Source organism: Zalophus californianus, chromosome 1, assembly GCF_009762305.2.
Source record: "Zalophus californianus isolate mZalCal1 chromosome 1, mZalCal1.pri.v2, whole genome shotgun sequence".
In the NCBI taxonomy this organism is placed as follows: domain Eukaryota; kingdom Metazoa; phylum Chordata; class Mammalia; order Carnivora; family Otariidae; genus Zalophus; species Zalophus californianus.
Genome location: NC_045595.1, coordinates 11,546,017 through 11,564,587, shown reverse-complemented (window position 1 = coordinate 11,564,587; position 18,571 = coordinate 11,546,017). Strand labels below are relative to the sequence as shown.

At 53.1% G+C, this 18,571-nt stretch overlaps 1 protein-coding gene across 1 annotated transcript in view; it reads left to right on the top strand.

The window, feature by feature from the left end:
* The window catches only part of BRD4 (bromodomain containing 4), a 90,257-nt gene that overhangs the window by 54,368 nt on the left and 17,318 nt on the right, over positions 1-18,571 (top strand). Inside the window, 9 exon segments of the mRNA XM_035726073.1 lie at positions 3,662-3,799; positions 5,115-5,250; positions 6,654-6,943; positions 7,632-7,994; positions 9,081-9,209; positions 15,238-15,447; positions 16,354-16,553; positions 16,912-17,207; positions 18,297-18,407. Coding sequence (XP_035581966.1) covers positions 3,662-3,799; positions 5,115-5,250; positions 6,654-6,943; positions 7,632-7,994; positions 9,081-9,209; positions 15,238-15,447; positions 16,354-16,553; positions 16,912-17,207; positions 18,297-18,407 — 1,873 coding nt within the window.

The following is an 18,571-nucleotide window of genomic DNA, read 5'->3' as shown; positions in this document are numbered from 1 at the left end:
TGGCTCTTAGATGTTAGGATCCAGGAGATACTGTGTAGAGAGGTTGAAATAGGGGTGAAGGAGTGTTTGCAGCTTTCCTTCTGATTCCATAGGGGAGCTGAAGTGGGAGCAATCAGTGGCCCAGGCCTCCTACTTCTCAGACATGGTTGGCCAGCCCAGGATAAGTGGACGTGGTTGGTCACACTGTGGAGGGGGGTACTGGTTTGCTGCAGTATCTCCTCTGGTACCGGCATCATCATCATCATCGTCATCACCCAGAGCACAGGGCGGGAAAAGGTAGCGGAATAGCTCCCAGGGAGCAAGCACATGCAGGGGGTCTGGTTGGAGAGTGGAGGTGTGGGTGCAGCTGTGCCCTCAGCGACCTCTGCGTGTGCCCTCCACCTACTGTGTCATAGCCTCAGTGCACTTGCTCTTGTTCTTTTGTACCCCTCCTCTTCTCTTCCCCTAGAGAGTTTTCCTTTTGCCCATGTCCCTAGCAGATGGTTCTGGAAACGAATTTGTATCTCAGGGAAGAAACAGGATAATGCTTTTTTTTTTTCTTTTCTTCAAAACATCAAGGACTGATTATCTTTAAGTTAACCCCTGCTGGGGCGCCTGGGTGGCTCAGTCGGTCAAGCGTCTGCCTTAGGCTTGGGTCATGACCCCAGGGTCCTAGGATGGAGCCCCACATAAGGCTCCCTGCTCAGTGGGGAGCCTGCTTCTCCCTCTGCCTGCTGCTCCCCCTGCTTGTGCAAACACGTGCTCTAGCTTGCTCTGTCAAATAAATAAATCTTAAAAAAAAAAAAAAAGTAACCCCTGCTGTTTCTTACTAAGTCCCACACACCCCCAGATGAGGAATTAGGTGATTATTGCCATAGACCCAGGCAGGGGTCTGTGAGTGTTAGAACTGCACCAGTGTAGGAACCTCAGCCTCTGCCAGGCATCCAGTTTCAAGAAAGATGGATACAGTAGTGTGATCCTCCTGTCTGGAAAGCCACTGAGTCTGTGGCAGCTGTCCAGTTATCTCTGCTGAATAGGTGTCATATGCATTTGGGAAGAGCTAGTCAGGAGGAGACACTGCAGGTCTAGATCGTGAATTGGCCAAGAAAGGGGTTGGAGGCAAAAGAGCGCCCTTACCAGATCTGGGCTTCAGAGGCTACTCTTGCTGTTGACCACAAGAAGGAGTAGAGGCAGATAACCTGTCCCTGGGAGGGGAGGTTCTTGGGAGAGGTTGCTACAGCATAACCTTGGGCTGGGCCAAGCCATGCAGGGTCCACAGGTGAGGGTGACCTTCCCACAGCAAACGCAAAGAATGGGGACAGAAGGAGCTGGAGGGGTGGGCGGAGGCTTTGACAGCACCAGAGGGCAGTGGGAGGCCTACAGAAGAGCCAGGGGAAGCACCAACAGAGAGCACCACCGCCCCCCCCCTCCCCAGTTCCCATATCAGAGGCTACTAGGGAGGTCAAAGAGCTGAGGATTCCGACCTGACCCTCCTGTTGGCCTTTAGGAGGGCATTGGTGACCTTAGGAAGATGTGACGCAGAAGTAGAAACCCGACGGTGTGAATGAGAAGGTGAGGATGCGAAGCCATCATTTCAGGAAATTTGGCTTTGAAGGGAAGCGCGGCAGGGCCAGAGTGGAGGAGGGGTTGGTTTGTCACAGGAAGACACAGAGGGCTGAGAGGGTGAAGACAGAGGAAAAGGGGGGCACTGGGGGACCTGAGACCCCAAGGAGGCAGCATCCCAGCTAGCGGGACAGACATGGGTATGGGTGGTCTGTAAGGCCCAGTGGTTGGGGAGTTTGAGGTCATTCGCTGTGAAGTGGAGGCCAGGCTCCCCAGGGATCACAGGGTGAATCCCAGTCTCTGTAACTGTTGGACATCACCCTCAGCAGCTCTGACTAGGAAGAAGAGGCCATTGGAAGGTGCCACTGATCTGGTATCTTTAGGGAGGTGGGAGAGCAAGGGGCTGGCCCAGAGAAGCAGGGCAGGGCCGGCCAACAGGGAGCCATGTCATGCTTAAAGCCCGGTTTTCCGGGGACCTCTCCCCCTCCTTGGGGAAAGGTTAATACAGCCACCAAAAGAAGGGTTCCTTCTTTTTCTCTTTTCTGACACCTTCCAGGAATCTTGACCTGCGTTTTGGCCTCTGATCCCTGCTGGACTTCTCACTAGAATGCCTGCCTCTTTTGTTCAGTAAATGTGTATAGTTGGATTGTTATGCCCCTAAGCCCACTGCCCCCTTGTCAGCATGCTTTGCCCTCAACCACTGTCCTGTTTGCCCTTGAGCCACTTGACAGGCCATGGGCAATTCAAGCACTTGACGCCATTGTCGGCCATAGAATAAAGTATGTTTCCACTGGGACACATGTATTTGGCCTTGGTGGTTCTCTTGGGAAAGGTGGTCAGAGCCATAGCATAGTATGGCATAGAAAGTCTGGTGCAGTCTGTGCTCGTGGCTCCTGGCCAGGGTATCGAGGCACGTGCAGCCCTCGTCCAGTCAGAGACATCATCTCTCCCACTCCTTATGTGTAAGCTTGTTGTTGATCCTTTCTCGAGGGTGTCCAAGCAACCTAAAACCTCACACCCTGTGCTCACCTTTTCAGTACTGTCCACCATTTCCAGGCAGGACCTTGGCACTTGCTAAAGGATAGGCCTGTCTTTCTGCCATCGGTTCCTACTTGGACTTGGTTCTGATACCCCACTAATGCCCAATTATGGGAGCCTCTGAGATTGCGGACCTTGGCGTGGGCCACATGACACAGGTCCCCCTGCCTTGGCTCTGTTTGATCCTTCTACCTAGAAACCTGGTGTGTTGCCTGTTCTGCCCCAAGACACCTCCTGTGGTTGTTCTTAAACATTTATTTTTATGTTTGTGTGCACGCACGCTTTCCATTATGACCATGGAAGTTTTAGGATAGGTTTAGATTTACAGAAAAGCTGACAATAGTAGAGTCTGATTTGAAGGGCTTTAGGACATCTACACCTGCCGTTTGGCCCCTTCTGTTTGGCACTTGTGGAGTAAGATCTGAAGCTTTGAGAAGTGGGGTCTTTGGATTTTTTTTTAAACTGAGGATTGTACAGGTTGTCCAGATTCCTCATAAACCTGGTTAGTTGTTCAACTATATCCAGGTACTACTAATGGATCCTTAGGAAGACTGTGTGCTAGTAAAAGAAATGGAAGTGCGATGAACTTGGTTCTTCAATGTGCCCGGAAGCAGGGAGTCCAGTTGTTCCAGCTGGGCTTTAATGCTGGCTCCATCGGATGTTGCATCTTATGGACCGGTAATATTTCAAATGGTAGAGGAAAAGTAGAACTTGTCATGGGTTGTTTTATAGATAAGTACTTTTAAGAAGGCTATATGTTTTCCCCATTATTAAAAAGTAAAGGATTTTAACATCACCACCACCACCACCAACAAAAAATAGAAAACCTAGATCTGTTCCCAGACCAGGCAGTTGACAAACTTGGACATTTTCCCTCCAGATTGCCACCCCACATTTAAGAATTATTCCCTGATTCACTTTATCTTGGGGTTCCCCCTGAGATTGCTTGCTGAGACCATGGAAGAGCTTCAGTCCGTGCTCTGGCTCTCATCTGTGCTCCTGGAATAAGATCCACAGGCCCACCATGAGTGCTGCATGGCCGGGGAGGTGACACTGGCCTTTTGCTCTCTTTGCTCTCTAGGATTACTATAAAATCATTAAAACACCTATGGATATGGGAACAATAAAGAAGCGCTTGGAAAACAACTATTACTGGAATGCTCAGGAATGTATCCAGGACTTCAACACTATGTTTACAAATTGTTACATCTACAACAAGGTGAGATGGTGGTGGCAGATGTCCAGCTGCCCTGCAGGGAGGGGAGGGGTGGAGGAGGAGGCTGGCATATCGAGTCTGTGGGCAGGTGCTCTTGGTAGCAGGTGGGATTAGTCTAATGGGAGGAGACCATTTGGAGGCAGAAATAATGGGACCCATGGTTTTGCCTGTGACTGGGTGTTTCTTTTTCGGGGAGGAGGGTGCTGGCCTTGTTTGACTTCCAAGCCGTCCTTGTTAGCTTGAAGCATGTGCTTCCAGTGCCCTTGGGATTTTGGTTCTTGAGCATGTCTAGAGAAGGTGTGAGGAGGACAGTGACGACTCATTAAAAAGTCCATTTGGGTGATGTAAATGGTCAGGAAGGAACCTACTAAAATGTAGTTGTGCAAAGGTTTGCTCAAACAGAAACCTCAATGTAAGAGAGGGTGTGATGGGGCCCACTGCATCTGGACCTGTGGACATGACCATTGACAACTTGTGGCCACAGAATTGAATGTCCCCTGAACTCACATGTAGACCTGAAGGTCACTTCCTAACCCCATTAGCCAAACCTTTCGGCTCGGCTGTGCCATGAAGCCAGATCATTTGTTTACAGTTCAGACCACAGATGTGATTAAAACCAACCCTTTCATATAGAACGGCTCTGGAGGGAGACCCTATACAGAACTCAGCTTTTGGCCTCTGCTGGTGTAGTGGGTAAAATTGCCCAGAAGAGATGGGTAGGTGAGTTTCTTGAAGTTTACTGTGTTTTTTTAAAGTCTTAGCTCCCACCGCTAGGTTTAAGTGACATGTGCACAGATAAGGTTCTCGGGTTAGAGCTGAGTGGGAACAGCATGTCGTAGATGAGGCAACAGAGTGGGGACCCATAATGCAGTTCAAGATAGGCATTGCCCCAAGCCCCGATGCACTGCCTTGAGGGTACACTGGGGAGCATTATCAGAGCCCTGCTACGGTATCTGTGGCAAGAAATCCTGTGTAATTCAAGTATTTGTAGTGAAGTTGAATTGTGTCAAAGGAAGGCTTCTGTCAGTGATTGGCAGGGCTTGTTAGATACTTAAGGCATTAGGATGGCTTCTCAGGCCAGAGCTTAAAAGATGAGAGGGAGGTGCAGGCGGACGGGTGCTGGTTCAGGCACATGAGCCTTGGTGGTATCTGGTGGTATAACTGTTGTGGCCCTTTAGGGCTCAGATCAGGAAGGACCCTGACTATGATCCTTGATGCTTTGGAGCAGGGAGTGGGTGGCGCAGGGTGGGGAGCTCTTGCTCCGTCTGGAGAGGTGGTGAGGGCTTTCTGACCCTCACCCCTGTGTCTCCTTTTCCAGCCTGGAGATGACATAGTCTTAATGGCAGAAGCTCTGGAGAAGCTCTTCTTGCAGAAAATCAATGAACTGCCCACTGAAGAAACCGAGATCATGATAGTCCAGGCAAAAGGAAGAGGACGTGGGAGGAAGGAAGCAGGTAGGTTACCTCCAGTGTGCCCAGCCATGTTGGCCTCACGCTTTCCTTCTCCCCGGTCTTTGCTCCCCTTCTCTTGGTTCACTGGAGCACCAGGGGTCGGGGGGGTAGGCAGGCTCAGTGGTGGATGTGCCCCAGAGGGACACATGACTGGGTGACCACCCACAAAGCAGAAATAATTGGGCGCTGCCTTTTGTAATGGACTTTGGTTAAAAAGAAAGTAAGTTTTTCAAAGCATTTTTAAGTTATGTGAATTCTTCACCCCATTTACAGAGAAGAAATTAACCTAGCCAAGGGCAATTTTAACTAATAATCCCTATCCTGGAACCTCAAGGTTGGTTATTCGAATTATCTTAAGATGCTTATGTCGGAGCTAGGCCTGCTTTAATGATGCTGCTGAAGTCAAAGTGAAGCCCTCCACTCCTTGCCCCTGTCTCTTAGCCTGACACAGGATTCCAAAGGCCAGCTGGTGGGGAGGGAGGGGAAACAGTGAAATGTTTCTGTCTAGGAAAAGCTCTAACAGCTGCCTTCTGCATCTTGCCATCCTCAGCTCTGTGCTGAGGTGGCCCATGCTGTGAGTTGTTCGCTTCTCTACAGAGAGGGTTTTCACCTAGCTTCCCACCCTGCTCAGAAGTGGTGGCTTCACGGGAGCAAAGGGGGTTGGCTGGATCCCAGGCAGTGCTGAGGGGTAGCCAAGGAGAGGTAGTCCTGATGATCACCCCTTAGCCGTGGACCCTGCCAAGAAGTGTCCTATATCCTTAACATCCAGGAGCCCTGGGACCAGGAGTTTGGTCTGCACGTGGGACAGATGCGCAGGGCGTTGTGTGTTTGGGCTCACCCGCACAGCTGCAAGGAGGCAGTCTGAGCTGGTCACAAAGGGCAGCAGCCGTCCAGCCTCCTCCTGTGGCTCAGGGAGGTGGAAGCTTGCCAATTTCCAGAAACCTTGGCCAGGGCTGCCGATGCCGGCCCCCTGCCAGAATTGCTTACTCAGAAGGCAGAGCTTCTGGGAATGAGGACAGCTCTGTCCAAAAGTGCCAAGGGAACATTTTTCCACTCCAGCTACCGTCCTGGTGCTAACTCTCAGCGTGTGTTTCCTGCTCCTTTGGCCCAGGCCTCCGTTCTCATGAAGGCATCTTTGTGCCCAATTTGGGACTTGAAGCCAGGACGCCTCAGGAGGTGTGGAATGCAGTGTGCCGCTGCTCTCAGAGAACCCGAGGGCAGGTGGCCCAATTTGGCCAAGGTCTGGGGTGTTCGGGTTGTTCTGTCTCTAAGGCGAATAGTTACCATGACAGTGTGTGCCATGCCCACGCAGATGTGTGCTCACCACATGTGACAGCGTCCCCATAAGGTCAGCCAGCATGTGTCGGGCTCGGCATCTAACCACCTGTCCCTTTTATGATTGATAGGGACGGCAAAACCTGGCGTCTCTACGGTACCAAACACAACGCAGGCATCGACTCCTCCGCAGACCCAGACCCCCCAGCAGAACCCTCCGCCCGTGCAGACCACACCTCACCCCTTCCCCGCGGTCACCCCAGACCTCATCGTCCAGACCCCCGTCATGACAGTGGTGCCTCCCCAGCCACTGCAGACACCCCCACCGGTGCCCCCGCAACCACCACCCCCACCCGCGCCAAACCCCCAGCCTGTGCAGAGCCACCCGCCCATCATCGCGGCCACCCCACAGCCTGTGAAGGTGAGCATCTTGTGCGTGTGTGTGGCCCAGCCCAGCTGCTGGCGGGCTCCTACCACCTCAGCTAGCACCCTCTCTCATCTTCTGCTCTGTAGCAATGAGGCTGGCAGGAGACAGTCACTTGTCCCTGCCAATGCTTCATGCAGAGCCTGGCCTGGCTCTTGAGGCACCTGTGGGTATTTTCCAGGGGGATTGTGCAGTGTTTATGTCATGGCCTAGAACCTGCTGCCCTGCTGGCCCACAGATTCCATAGTTGAGACCCACTTCCCAGGGGCTTGCTGACCTCTCCCGTATTTCTCATGTAGATTGTGCATATTTGCAGATGCTGCCTAAATAGTTTCTAAAACATGCCTCCTGTGGGGGGCCGGTGTGATGAGGCTTGGCTCTGAGCGACTTCCCTGGCATTAAGTAGGAAGCTGCTTCTGGAGGTTTCTTTGAGCTCCAGTGAGCAGATTTCTGCACTCGGGTGTGTGCTTCCTCCTGCCACGGGCGGGGGTCCTGTCCCAGCTGCAGAGCAGATGGTGGGACAGGGTCTTTCCTTTCCTCGGTCTTCACACGTGGAGTTACATTTGAGCCCCATTCCCTGAGAATGTTGGAACCCTAGAAAGGACCTAGCTTCAGGAGTGACCTGGGGGCCAGCTGTGCCAGCCGCCACCTCTGACCGCGCTTGTTGCACGTGTGCTCTCGGCAGACAAAGAAGGGAGTTAAGAGGAAAGCGGATACCACCACCCCCACCACCATCGACCCCATTCATGAACCACCATCACTACCCCCGGAGCCTAAGACCACCAAGCTGGGCCCCCGGCGGGAGAGTAGCCGGCCTGTGAAGCCCCCCAAAAAGGATGTGCCCGACTCACAGCAGCACCCAGTGCCAGATAAGAGCAGCAAGGTCTCGGAGCAGCTGAAGTGCTGCAGTGGTATCCTCAAGGAGATGTTTGCCAAGAAGCACGCAGCCTATGCCTGGCCATTCTACAAGCCCGTGGATGTGGAGGCGCTGGGTCTGCACGACTACTGTGACATCATCAAGCACCCCATGGACATGAGCACAATCAAGGTGAGCAGATGCCCCCTCCCCAGAGCTGGGGCTGGGGCTTCCTGGGACAAAGAAGGTCAGAACCTCCTAGGCTAGTCCAAGAGGAGAGCCCAGGCCTTGGGCTCTGGTGAACTGTGCCCTAGTAGCTTCTTTTCTCACCAGCTCAAAGAAGCCCAGCGCCCCCTGCTGGGAATTGTGGGGACAACCTCCAAGACCACGTGCTTGGGCATTTTCTTCTCAGCACTGCTGCCCCCTCATCTAGGGACAAGCCCTCTGTGGTCTTGGGCCGCACTGCCCATAGGCACCTTGCACAGTAGATGCTCCAGGACAGGTTGAAGGTTGGTGACTTTGCTAGGCTCTGTCATGCTGAGGGCCTTGATGTCACCTCTAAGGAGGCACACAGTACTGGCATTTTCATTGTAGTATTTTGAGGCCTTTCGATTGTTTATTTTAAGCTGTGTTGCATTTTTGTTTGGGAGTGGAGTAAGCCTGCCCAGACATGGGAAAGTGCTTGTGTACCCTCCCTTTTTTTTAAGATTTATTCATTTTAGAGAGAGCACGTGAGCAAGTGTGGGGAGGGTCAGAAGGAGAGGGGAGAGAGGGGGAGAAGGAAACTTTAGTAGCTTTCTCCCTGAGCATAGAGCCCAACTTGGGGCTTGATCTCATGACCTATGGTGAAACCAAGAGTCGGAGGCTTAACCAACTGCACCACCCAGAGGCCCCCACTTGTGTTCCTTTTGACCAGTGTCTTTTGCCCTGTGTCACCAAGACAAGTGTATGTCAGGTCAGAACTGGTCCCATCCCTCTCCTTATAGTCTGGCTTAAGCTCTGCCTCTATTTATTCTGTGTCCTCTTGCCCCATAGCCCATCACAATGACGAGAGTGGGTGGGTTTGGCATGGTAGCAGGGCATTTCCTGGCCCTGAGGCTTGCTTTTGAGTGTCTCCTCGTCCACTTGACAAGTTCTTGAGAAGAACTAAGGTGATGATGACCTCTCCTCTGTTCCACTGAGAAGCCAGCTTGCTCCTACAGGCAGCCCTCCTGGCTGTCACATCCCCATTAGAGCAGGGGCAGACATAACCAACAAGGACCTGTCTTGTCTTTTCAGTCTAAACTGGAGGCCCGTGAGTACCGTGATGCTCAGGAATTTGGTGCTGATGTCCGATTGATGTTCTCCAACTGCTACAAGTACAACCCTCCTGACCATGAGGTGGTGGCCATGGCCCGCAAGCTCCAGGTGAGGTTCTGGGGAAGCTCTGAGCACAACATCTGTGGTAGGCAGGCTGGGGTCCTGGGTGGGCCAGGCCTCTTGGGTATGATGCTGTGTTGTTTTGAAGATGGGCTCAAGTCAGGATAACGTGCCATTTTACATTGAGATTATTTCATGCAGGGTGGTTAGTTTGGGTCTTGGGTATTTGGGGTTTTATTCTGGGGTATCCCACTGAAAACCCCCTGCCCAGTAACTGCATTTGGTTGCCATTGGCCAGCAAGAGTGCATGTGCTGTGGATGGCCCAATCTGTTCTCCAAAACAGACCTGTCTCACGTTGGTGGATGACACTCTTGTAAAGCAGACACTTTGACACAGTTGTGAGCTGAAGTAACTGTTTGCCTGTGGGCATTTCTTCACCAGAGCCTTGAAATCTTTTGCCTTCTAGCTTCTGGGTAGTTGCTTCTAGGCATTCTGTGAGGCCACATCTCCCTCATGGACTCCGTTGGGGATTATGGCCCCTTCAGGTTGATCCTGGGCAGTGCACACTGTCAAGCAAGTGTGGGTGGGGAGGGAGGGGGGCAGGTGACCACATAATATATGAACTAACTTCACTTTGCTTTATTTAAAAAAGGAAAAATGTACCCAAATTTCAATAGTGGTTATCTTTGGGTAGAAAGATTAGGGGTTGGGGCACCTGGGTGGCTCAGTCATTAAGCGTCTGCCTTCGGCTCAGGTCATGATCCCATGAGCCCTGCATCGGGCTCCCTGCTCCGCGGGAAGCCTGCTTCTCCCTCTCCCACTCCCCCTGCTTGTGTTCCCTCTCTCGCTGTGTCTCTCTGTCAAATAAATAAATAAAACCTTAAAAAAAAAAAAAGATTAGGGGTTAAAAATTATGGAGAATTGGGGCACCTGGCTGGCTCAGTCGGTGAAGCCTGCCACTCTTGATCTTAGGGTCATGAGTTTAAGCCCTTCATTGGGTGTAGAGATTTGAAAAAAACAAAACAACAACAAAAAACTCTTAAAAATATGGAGAATAAAGTCTATATTTAGTACTTTTATAATCTGTTTTTTTTTTTTTTTTTTTTTTTTTTTTTTTTAGAATTACACATATAAACATTCCTGGCCTTTTCCCCCCAAGACCCTGGGTTGCTTCTGCTCTCAGAGCAGGCCCTGGGCTGGGTCACCTGTCATCACAAGGGACAGGCAGTCTGGTTGGAGCCCAGTGCCAGCTTGCACGTCTCCTGTCCCACTCCCACCTGGTGGCTGGGTGCAGGGTGGGGTGGGGAGGTGGTTCCTCACACCTGGCTTTCCTAGCCATCTGTGGAGTGCTTCCAGAGCGGAAGTGGGGACTTGCCTTCAGCAGTCTGTGGGCCTGTTCTGCTCAGAGGCCGCCGGAGTCCTGTTGCTCACCTGTCTCCTAGTTCTGTTAGCTCCACATGTTGTCCCAGACCCGCTGTCAGAGTGTCCGTCCTACCTCCTCACGCTGGAGCCAAAGCGCGGACTCTCCTGTTCTTCACTTGGGTCTTGGGCCGCCTTTGGTTCAAAGGATGTGTCCTGAAGCTCTTAGGGTAGATAAAAAAAACTTACTACTAATATGAACCTGGCTGTTGTTATTTAAATGATACACTCAGCCTCCAACATTCTCACAGTTTCTACTGCTTGTTTTTTTTGGTCTTATTTTTGCTGAGGCTTTTTTTTTTCCGGGGTGGGGGTGGCTCTTAATTTGGTGCTCTCTGATTTCTTCACAAAGCTGTCCTTTCACTGTTGTGCTTCTGCGTTTCTCATCCTTAAAGGAGCTCACTTTATAATTTTATGGCAATCCTTATACATGACCACCAGGTGGCCGTGGTGCCCTCTGATCTGTGTTTTCAACCTCCTCCTGTGCGAACTGGGGAAAGGGGGGTACTTTTACCCAAATTGAACACATACCCTTTACTTACCCTCCTGCAAACAGCTAAACCAGAACCAGTTCTCTGTCAGCACCAAGATTGCTATTCTGAGCTACTTTACTGTAAAAAGAAGGGAAAAGAGAAAGAATCCTCTAATATAGTCTAACATTCTCTCATTTCTGTGCCTAAGTGTTTTGGTTTTTCTTCATTTTTCTCCTGTGAGCGGCATGAACATGGCCCAAACATGGGGTTTACCCCATAGGAAGAGCACTGAGCTATTTTCCACACAGTAGCCTCTTTCTAAACATTTTTGTTCAGATACCAGGCTGGACTAGGTGAGGTCCTTGCCCTGAAAGAGGGTCCATTTCAGGCAGGGGCAGTGCCTGGGTGAGCCATTTGGCACAGGGCTGCCTCTGCCCCCAGCCTGCTTTGCCCCCCTCAGGGTGGGTTGCAGTGTTACTGAAAATAATGTCACTTCTCCATTGCCACGAGGCAGGTGGAGGTATCTGCTGCAAGTGCAGAGTCAACGTGAAGGGCTTCTTGTCTGGAAGGTGGTTGCTGTGTTTGTGGCATTTCAGGCTTTTTCCTCTTCCTCTCTCAGCTTTCCTGGATGAGCATGGCTAGATTGTCCAGAATGAGGGAGGAGCAACAAAGTTCCAGTCCTTGTTTGCCTTTTTAGAAGGTATTAGATCTGCCTCCTCTTAAGTAGACTATGCCCAAGGACTGGGATTTACCTGAAAAGTTATATGAAAAAGGATCCACTGTGTTTTCCTCTTCTAGTCTCTGAAGTCTAGGCATTTAGAAAACTCACATCCCACCACCTGGCAGCCACGGTCACAAAGACAGCCAGGAGTGTCTGGGCTCAGGGTTTCCTCAGCCCAAGGGTGGCTTGGGCTAAGGCCTGCCAGCCTACCTGGTAGGCCCAGGGCTGCTGGTGGTACTGTCCTGTACTGTGTCATGAAGTGAGGAGTCATTTAGGAAATTTGGTACCCATGTAGATTACCAGAGTTCTTTTTCAAGAAAAAGTGCAAATTCAAGGTGGTATGCAATTATTTTTACAGCAAGGAAAAATGAAAATTGCATTGGGATATCCTGCATTAGATCCCAGAGGCAGGAAGCTTTTGAGGTGTGTGTAAATGTGTGTCTGTGTGTCCACTCATGGCTGCATCTCCAGCACCTGGCACCTAGTGGCCTGCCACTGCCTGCATTCTGTTCCCCACCACCACCCCCATCCTCTGGGCCCTGGTATGCCCAGGTATGGCCACGCCCCACAGCCATATCCATACTTGGCCATGCTTGACTTTTCGGCACTCCAGCAGCTGCTTTAATTAGAGGGGGTGGGGGGTGTGCTTCCCCATGAATCTGATGTAGCCCAAAGTAGGTGACCCAGTGAACATTCTAGCAAGAGGAGACGCATGCTCTGAAACCAATGTGCTTTGCTGATTGATGCTTAGAGTCGCAATGTGGGTGGAGGTGATGGCATAGGTGGAAGAGCTGGGTCCACCTGGAGATACTGCCAGTCCTAGTGTGGGAGGCTGAGCCCCTGTTCCCCTAGAGAATGCTGGTTGTTGGTATTCACTGTTCCTCACCATCACTGTCCTCCCTCACAAGACCTTCAACGTAGGTGCATCTCATTTGATTTGGCCATCCTCTTGCCTGGCCCCACACCCTTTCCACCCATTCTCCACCTGGCCACCCGAATGAGCACCTGGATTCATGAGTCACACCTTTCTCTCCTTAGAGCCATCCTTGCTGGATATCTGTAGTTCTTGGCATCCTGTCTCCCACTCATCCTTAGCTTTCAGCTTTCCCACAGGCTCTCTACCACCCCCTTTCTGTTTCCACCTTAACACTTACAGCACTTTACAACTATTACCATACAACAGGCCCCAGCAGGTGCCAGCTTGTCTCAGCCACTTGGGAAGGTTTTTCTGCAGTAGCCTCTGGCTCACTGGCACTCAGGCCCAAGTGCATTTCCCAGGATGTCCCCCACTGGGGCCAGAGCAGATGGGAGGACAGGTCTTGCAGCTGGGCATGGCCAGGAAGCCAGAAGCCCCAGCTTGCAGGCCCTGCGGTGCTTTCCCAGCCAGCCCACTTGGCCTCCTATCTTGCGTTCTTCGCTGTTTATGGTCTTGGGATGGCAGGGCTGTAGAGTACCCTGGGAGTGGAAAGAGGCCTCAGGGTGAGTCCTGCCCCCCCCCATTTCCACAATAGCCACAGCCTGTTGGGGAGGAGTAGGGATGTCCTTGTGGCAAGGGTAGTGCTGTCTGGCAGCTGGCAGGAAGAGAGGCTGGGTGCGCACATAAGTGGCACGAGGCAGCTGCCACCTGGTAAAGGCTCACCTCTCAGCAACACTGAGTACTTGGCTGTGCCTGCCACCCTCCTCCCTTGGTGGGATCCAGACACGTCAGGCACACTCCTCTAACCTGCCCTCTGCCTCTGGGCAGCAGGCCTGGCTTTTCGTGGATGTTCATGTAGGTCTGTTGGGGACCCAGGCCTGCCTGTATCTAGGGCACTGTAGGGCCCCTGCTCTGGTGTGAGCCCCTATCTCCTTGGCAGCCTGGGTGGTGACAGTCTCTGCTCATCCCTTGTGTGTGTCTTCTCCATTGTCCTCAGACCTGCTCCAGAATTTATTTCTGGGTGAATTAAAAAGGCATTAACCTTTCAGGACTTAGTCTGGTAGTAAAACCATTTAGACAGCAAGGTCTAGGTCCTCACCTTGCTGGGAGGAGGAGCTGCCTTGGAGGAGGCTGAACTGGGTGGTCTGGAGGGGAGGAGACAGCACTGCAGTTGAGGACGAACCTACCCTGTTGCCTGGGTCACCTTTCCCAGCTGCCTTGGGGAGGGGAAACCTGAAGCTGTGTTTCCAGAGATAGCAGGAGAGGTTTCTAGGGCTAGCTCCGTCAAGTGTACCCTAGTTTGTTGGACACAGCTTGATCCCACAGCTCTCCTGGGCTGTGCTGCTCTGAAGTATCCACTCACACTTGGGAAAGGCCCCTTCTCGATAATTATGTGAGATGCCATGTTGACAAACTTTTTCCAGGCTTAAAGCAGGTCCTAATATCCTGCTGGGCAGCTAGCTCTGTTCCTTTCACTGCTGTCCTCTGTCCTGAGTCATCACTGGATTTATGACCTTGGAGCCCTCAGGGTAGGAAGGGACCTGCCAGCTGGCTGGTGGGGCAGCACAGGTGGGCCCAGGTACCCAGGTGGAGTTGTTGTACCCAAGCTCTGTGACCCCACATGGAGTTCCATCAGATTCCTGGGTCTTAGAATTGGAAGGTCTCAGTCTCCTGTCAAGGGATCCCATGCTTAATATAAGCTTGGGTCACTGGCACCTCACAAGACTTACTACCTCCTGCAGCCCGTCCTCAACACCCCCCGCAGCCACTCTTCTATACCTTTCACACCTTGCCAGGCATGCCCTGGAGATAACTCAGCCAGTGGCATGGCTTTGCTCAGTTATATGCCCCAGAGGTGATCTAAGGAGTGGGGAGGCGGATGCAGACATGTGCCCATTGTAGCAGAGGCTCAGTTGCCTCACTGGCCGTGGGCTCTGTGCCAGGCACATTCACTGCAGGGCTGGGCCTTTGCACGTGCTGTTTCCTTTGCCTGGAATGCACCCACTTCCTTGTAGGAGTGTGAACCCGAGGTGGGCAGAGGCTCCTGTTCACTGCTTTCTTGGTGCCTGGCCCTGGCATCCAGAAGGCTCCCTCAGGAAGTGCTGAGTAAGCACCGACCTGACGAGAGCCTTAGGGCACTCTTTGTGGGTCCTTCCATTGACCTGCCATCTATCTTCAGTCCCTAAGCAGACATCCTCAGTGGGCCAGTGGCCTCCTGTGACCTGGGTCACATGTACATACTTGGGCTGTATCTCCTGGGGAGTGGGTGCCAGGCCGTGGCAGGAGCATATTTCTTTTCAAAGTGAATTTGTGAAGAGTGTTGGAAGAGCTGGCAAGGGGCCTTCGCCCACCCCTTGCCTTAGTGGGCAGGGTGGGGGGGGTTCACCATCAGCCCACCCCTCTTTGACCCTCCTGCTTGCTTCCTCTTGAGTCAACCCCGGCAGCCAGGGAGGCTGTGGTGATGTTGAGCCCCAGCCCAGGCAGCCCCCTGCCTCACATGCCTGGGCACCTGGGAGCCCTCATGGGCATGGCTTCTCCCCCACCAGGATGTGTTCGAGATGCGCTTTGCCAAGATGCCAGATGAGCCAGAGGAGCCTGTGGTGGCCGTGTCCTCCCCGGCGGTGCCACCCCCCACCAAAGTAGTGGCCCCACCCTCGTCCAGCGACAGCAGCAGTGACAGCTCCTCTGACAGTGACAGCTCCACCGATGACTCTGAAGAGGAGCGAGCCCAGCGGCTGGCAGAGCTCCAGGAGCAGGTGAGGGTGCCTGCAGCCCCGTGCCCAGTCCCCCAGCATCCCAGCATCCACGGACCGGGCAGTCTCCCCAGGGGCCTTCACGGCATGGGGAGTTCCAGTTCCGAGTTCCGCAGGAGCGGAATTCTTGCTGGTCCATCTGTGCCAGGCACACGTGTGTTGTAAACACAGAGCTGACCCTTGAGCAGTGTGGGGTTTCAGAGTGCTGGCCTCCCATGCAGCTGAAAATCTACTCCCCCGGAAAACTTAACCAGTAATCTACTCTTGACCAGAAGCCTTGCCTATAACATAGTCAATTAATGTATGTTTTGTAGGTTACACACATTATGTACTATATTCTTAACAATAAAGTAAGCTGTTAATAAAGTGAAAAAAAAATCGTAAGCAATAGAAGACACACTTATAGTACTGTATTGATTGGGGGGAAAAAAAACTACGTATAAGTTGACTTGCACAGTTCAAACCTACATTGTCCAGGAGTCAATTGTACATACGTGGATGTTTTGTTGGGGAGACGTGGCTGTTCTGTGGGCAGAGGTGAGGCTTCTAGATCCTTCCAGTATCTGGAAGGAGGAGCCTGAGCCAGAATATCCATCTCTCCTGGGGTCCTACAAGCCGGACATCAGGGCCTTAGTACCCAGCCTCCTAGGGACCCTCCTCCTGGATGGCCGTGGAGCTCGGTGTCTGCCAGCTTGGGCAGCTCCTCTAGCAAAGAAGGGCACTGGCCACCCTCGGAGTCTGTGGCCCGGGTGGGCATGGGCACTTTGAAAATCTGGTGAGGCAACAGGTCACAAGGCTGAGCGCCAAGCCCCCTCCCTGTGCTTCCCTCCTCCCCTGCCCCCTGACGCCTGGGGGTCCACACACACACCAGGATGATGGACGTGTGTGTCTTGCCTGTCTGCTCCACAGCTCAAAGCCGTGCACGAGCAGCTTGCAGCCCTCTCCCAGCCCCAGCAGAACAAACCAAAGAAAAAGGAGAAAGACAAAAAAGAAAAGAAAAAGGAAAAGCACAAAAAGAAAGAGGAAGTGGAGGAGAATAAGAAGAGCAAAGCCAAGGAACTTCCTCCCAAAAAGACCAAGAAAAATAACAGCAGCAACAGCAATGTGAGGTCTGTGCCTCCCCAGTCTGCCCGGGGTGGGGGTGGGGGGGACGACCCCTGCCCGCCATGATGGGTAGGGAGGCTGCATCTGTGCCCTTTCCTCTGGGATAGAGCTTTGGTGCCCACTGTGTTTGGGAAGGGAGGGGGGGGTAGCAGGGAGCATGGAGTGGAAGGCGAGGGCAGAGCACAGTCTGCAGTCTGTCTGCAGTGGGTGCTCCCGATAAGGGCTTTCCAGCCTCCCCCATGTCCCTTGAAGGCTGTCTGGGTGGGGGTGTGGAAGCCATCCACCAAGCCCCAAATGGAGGAATGGGTGCCTGGCTTTCCCAGGACACCCGTTCCTCACAGTGTCTGCATCACCCCTTCATAGCAAGAAGGAGCCAGCGCCCATGAAGAGCAAGCCCCCCCCTGCGTATGAGTCAGAGGAGGAAGACAAGTGCAAGCCCATGTCGTATGAGGAGAAGCGGCAACTCAGCCTGGACATCAACAAGCTCCCTGGCGAGAAGCTGGGCCGTGTGGTGCACATCATCCAGTCTCGGGAGCCCTCCCTCAAGAACTCCAACCCTGATGAGATCGAGATCGACTTTGAGACTCTGAAGCCGTCCACCCTGCGAGAACTGGAGCGCTATGTAACCTCTTGTTTGCGGAAGAAAAGGAAACCCCAAGGTGCCCTCCCCCCCCCCGCCCGCCCCGGGGCAGGGTGGTTCTCAGTCCTGGCCATCCCAGCCAAGAGGGAGGAGGCCATCCAGTCCACGGTTCACTTTGCATTCCAGACGTGGCTCTCTCCCTGTGCAGGCTGTTTTTTCCAATTGTAAAAGCTGTGTCCTAGGCAAAGAAACCTCTGGGGGGTGGTGACATCGCATTGGACCCTGGGCTGTGGTTGCCATTCTCGGCCTCCTGGCTGGTACCCATTTGGGGCCCGCCTGCACCTCAGCGGCTCCAGCCCTGCTCCAAGCAGTGCTGCTCTCACTCTTGCCGCTGAGCCTCCCCCAAAGCCAGCCACTCCCCATCCTGCCACCGCCTCTTTGCAACAGGAGTCGGGGTGGGGAGCAGGGGCCAGGAGGAGAGGTGGTGGGTCAGCATTGTCGCTGCCTGCTGTTCTCTAGTTCCACATGGCCTCCTCCACACAGTCTGCCAAGCAACTCTTTCCTGTTAGAAATGCCTTGCCTTAGCTCACAGCTTTAGTCTTGAGACCAGTAGGACTTAGGATCCACGTCAGCAAGTGATGCGTAGCCTCTCGCCCAGCCTGGACTGCGTCCTGGGGTTCTCGGGCCCCTCCCTGGGGCGCTGCACAGTGACGTTCTGCCCTCGGTCTACATGCTGAGGTGCTGGGAGACTCCTGGGGCTCTTTCATGTCTTGCTTTGTCTCTCCTGTCATGTCTCCTTTAGATCCCCTTCACCCACTGCCCGAGAAGTAGCTGAGGGAGCCCCAGCCCAGCAGTTCCTAGTGTTAGGGAATCCCCTCCTGCCTTGTCTTGTACTCTTTGAGGAACCCAGCACGGGGTATTCTGTGGGGTCGGAGGGGCTTTGAAATTCTGGTATTAAGCCAAGTTTTGGCTGACGTGCGTGCAGTAGGCTGGCAGCTTACCACTGGGAAATGTGGGACTGGCAGGGCCTCTTAGCAGCAGCCCTCTGGCTCACAAGGCACCGACTCCCTGCTGGCCCTTCTTGCAGGCTGTTGGGGTGTGCCCATGGCCACTGGCAGCCTCCTAGGTCAGGGCCCTGTGTGACTCAGTCCCCGTTGCTTTCTTACAGCTGAGAAAGTTGATGTGATTGCTGGCTCCTCCAAGATGAAGGGCTTCTCATCCTCGGAGTCGGAGAGTACCAGCGAGTCCAGCTCCTCTGACAGCGAAGACTCCGAAACAGGTTAGGCATCTTCTTTCCTGTCTCGTCGCATTCCTGCCTGTGTCGGGCTTAGTCGTGTGTCCAGGCTGCTAGAGACCAGAGATGGTGGTCCTAAGAACTTTCTGGGCCCTCCCATCTTAGAGGCCTGTCATGGTAATCCTCTACGTGGGGCAGTGGGTGACCCT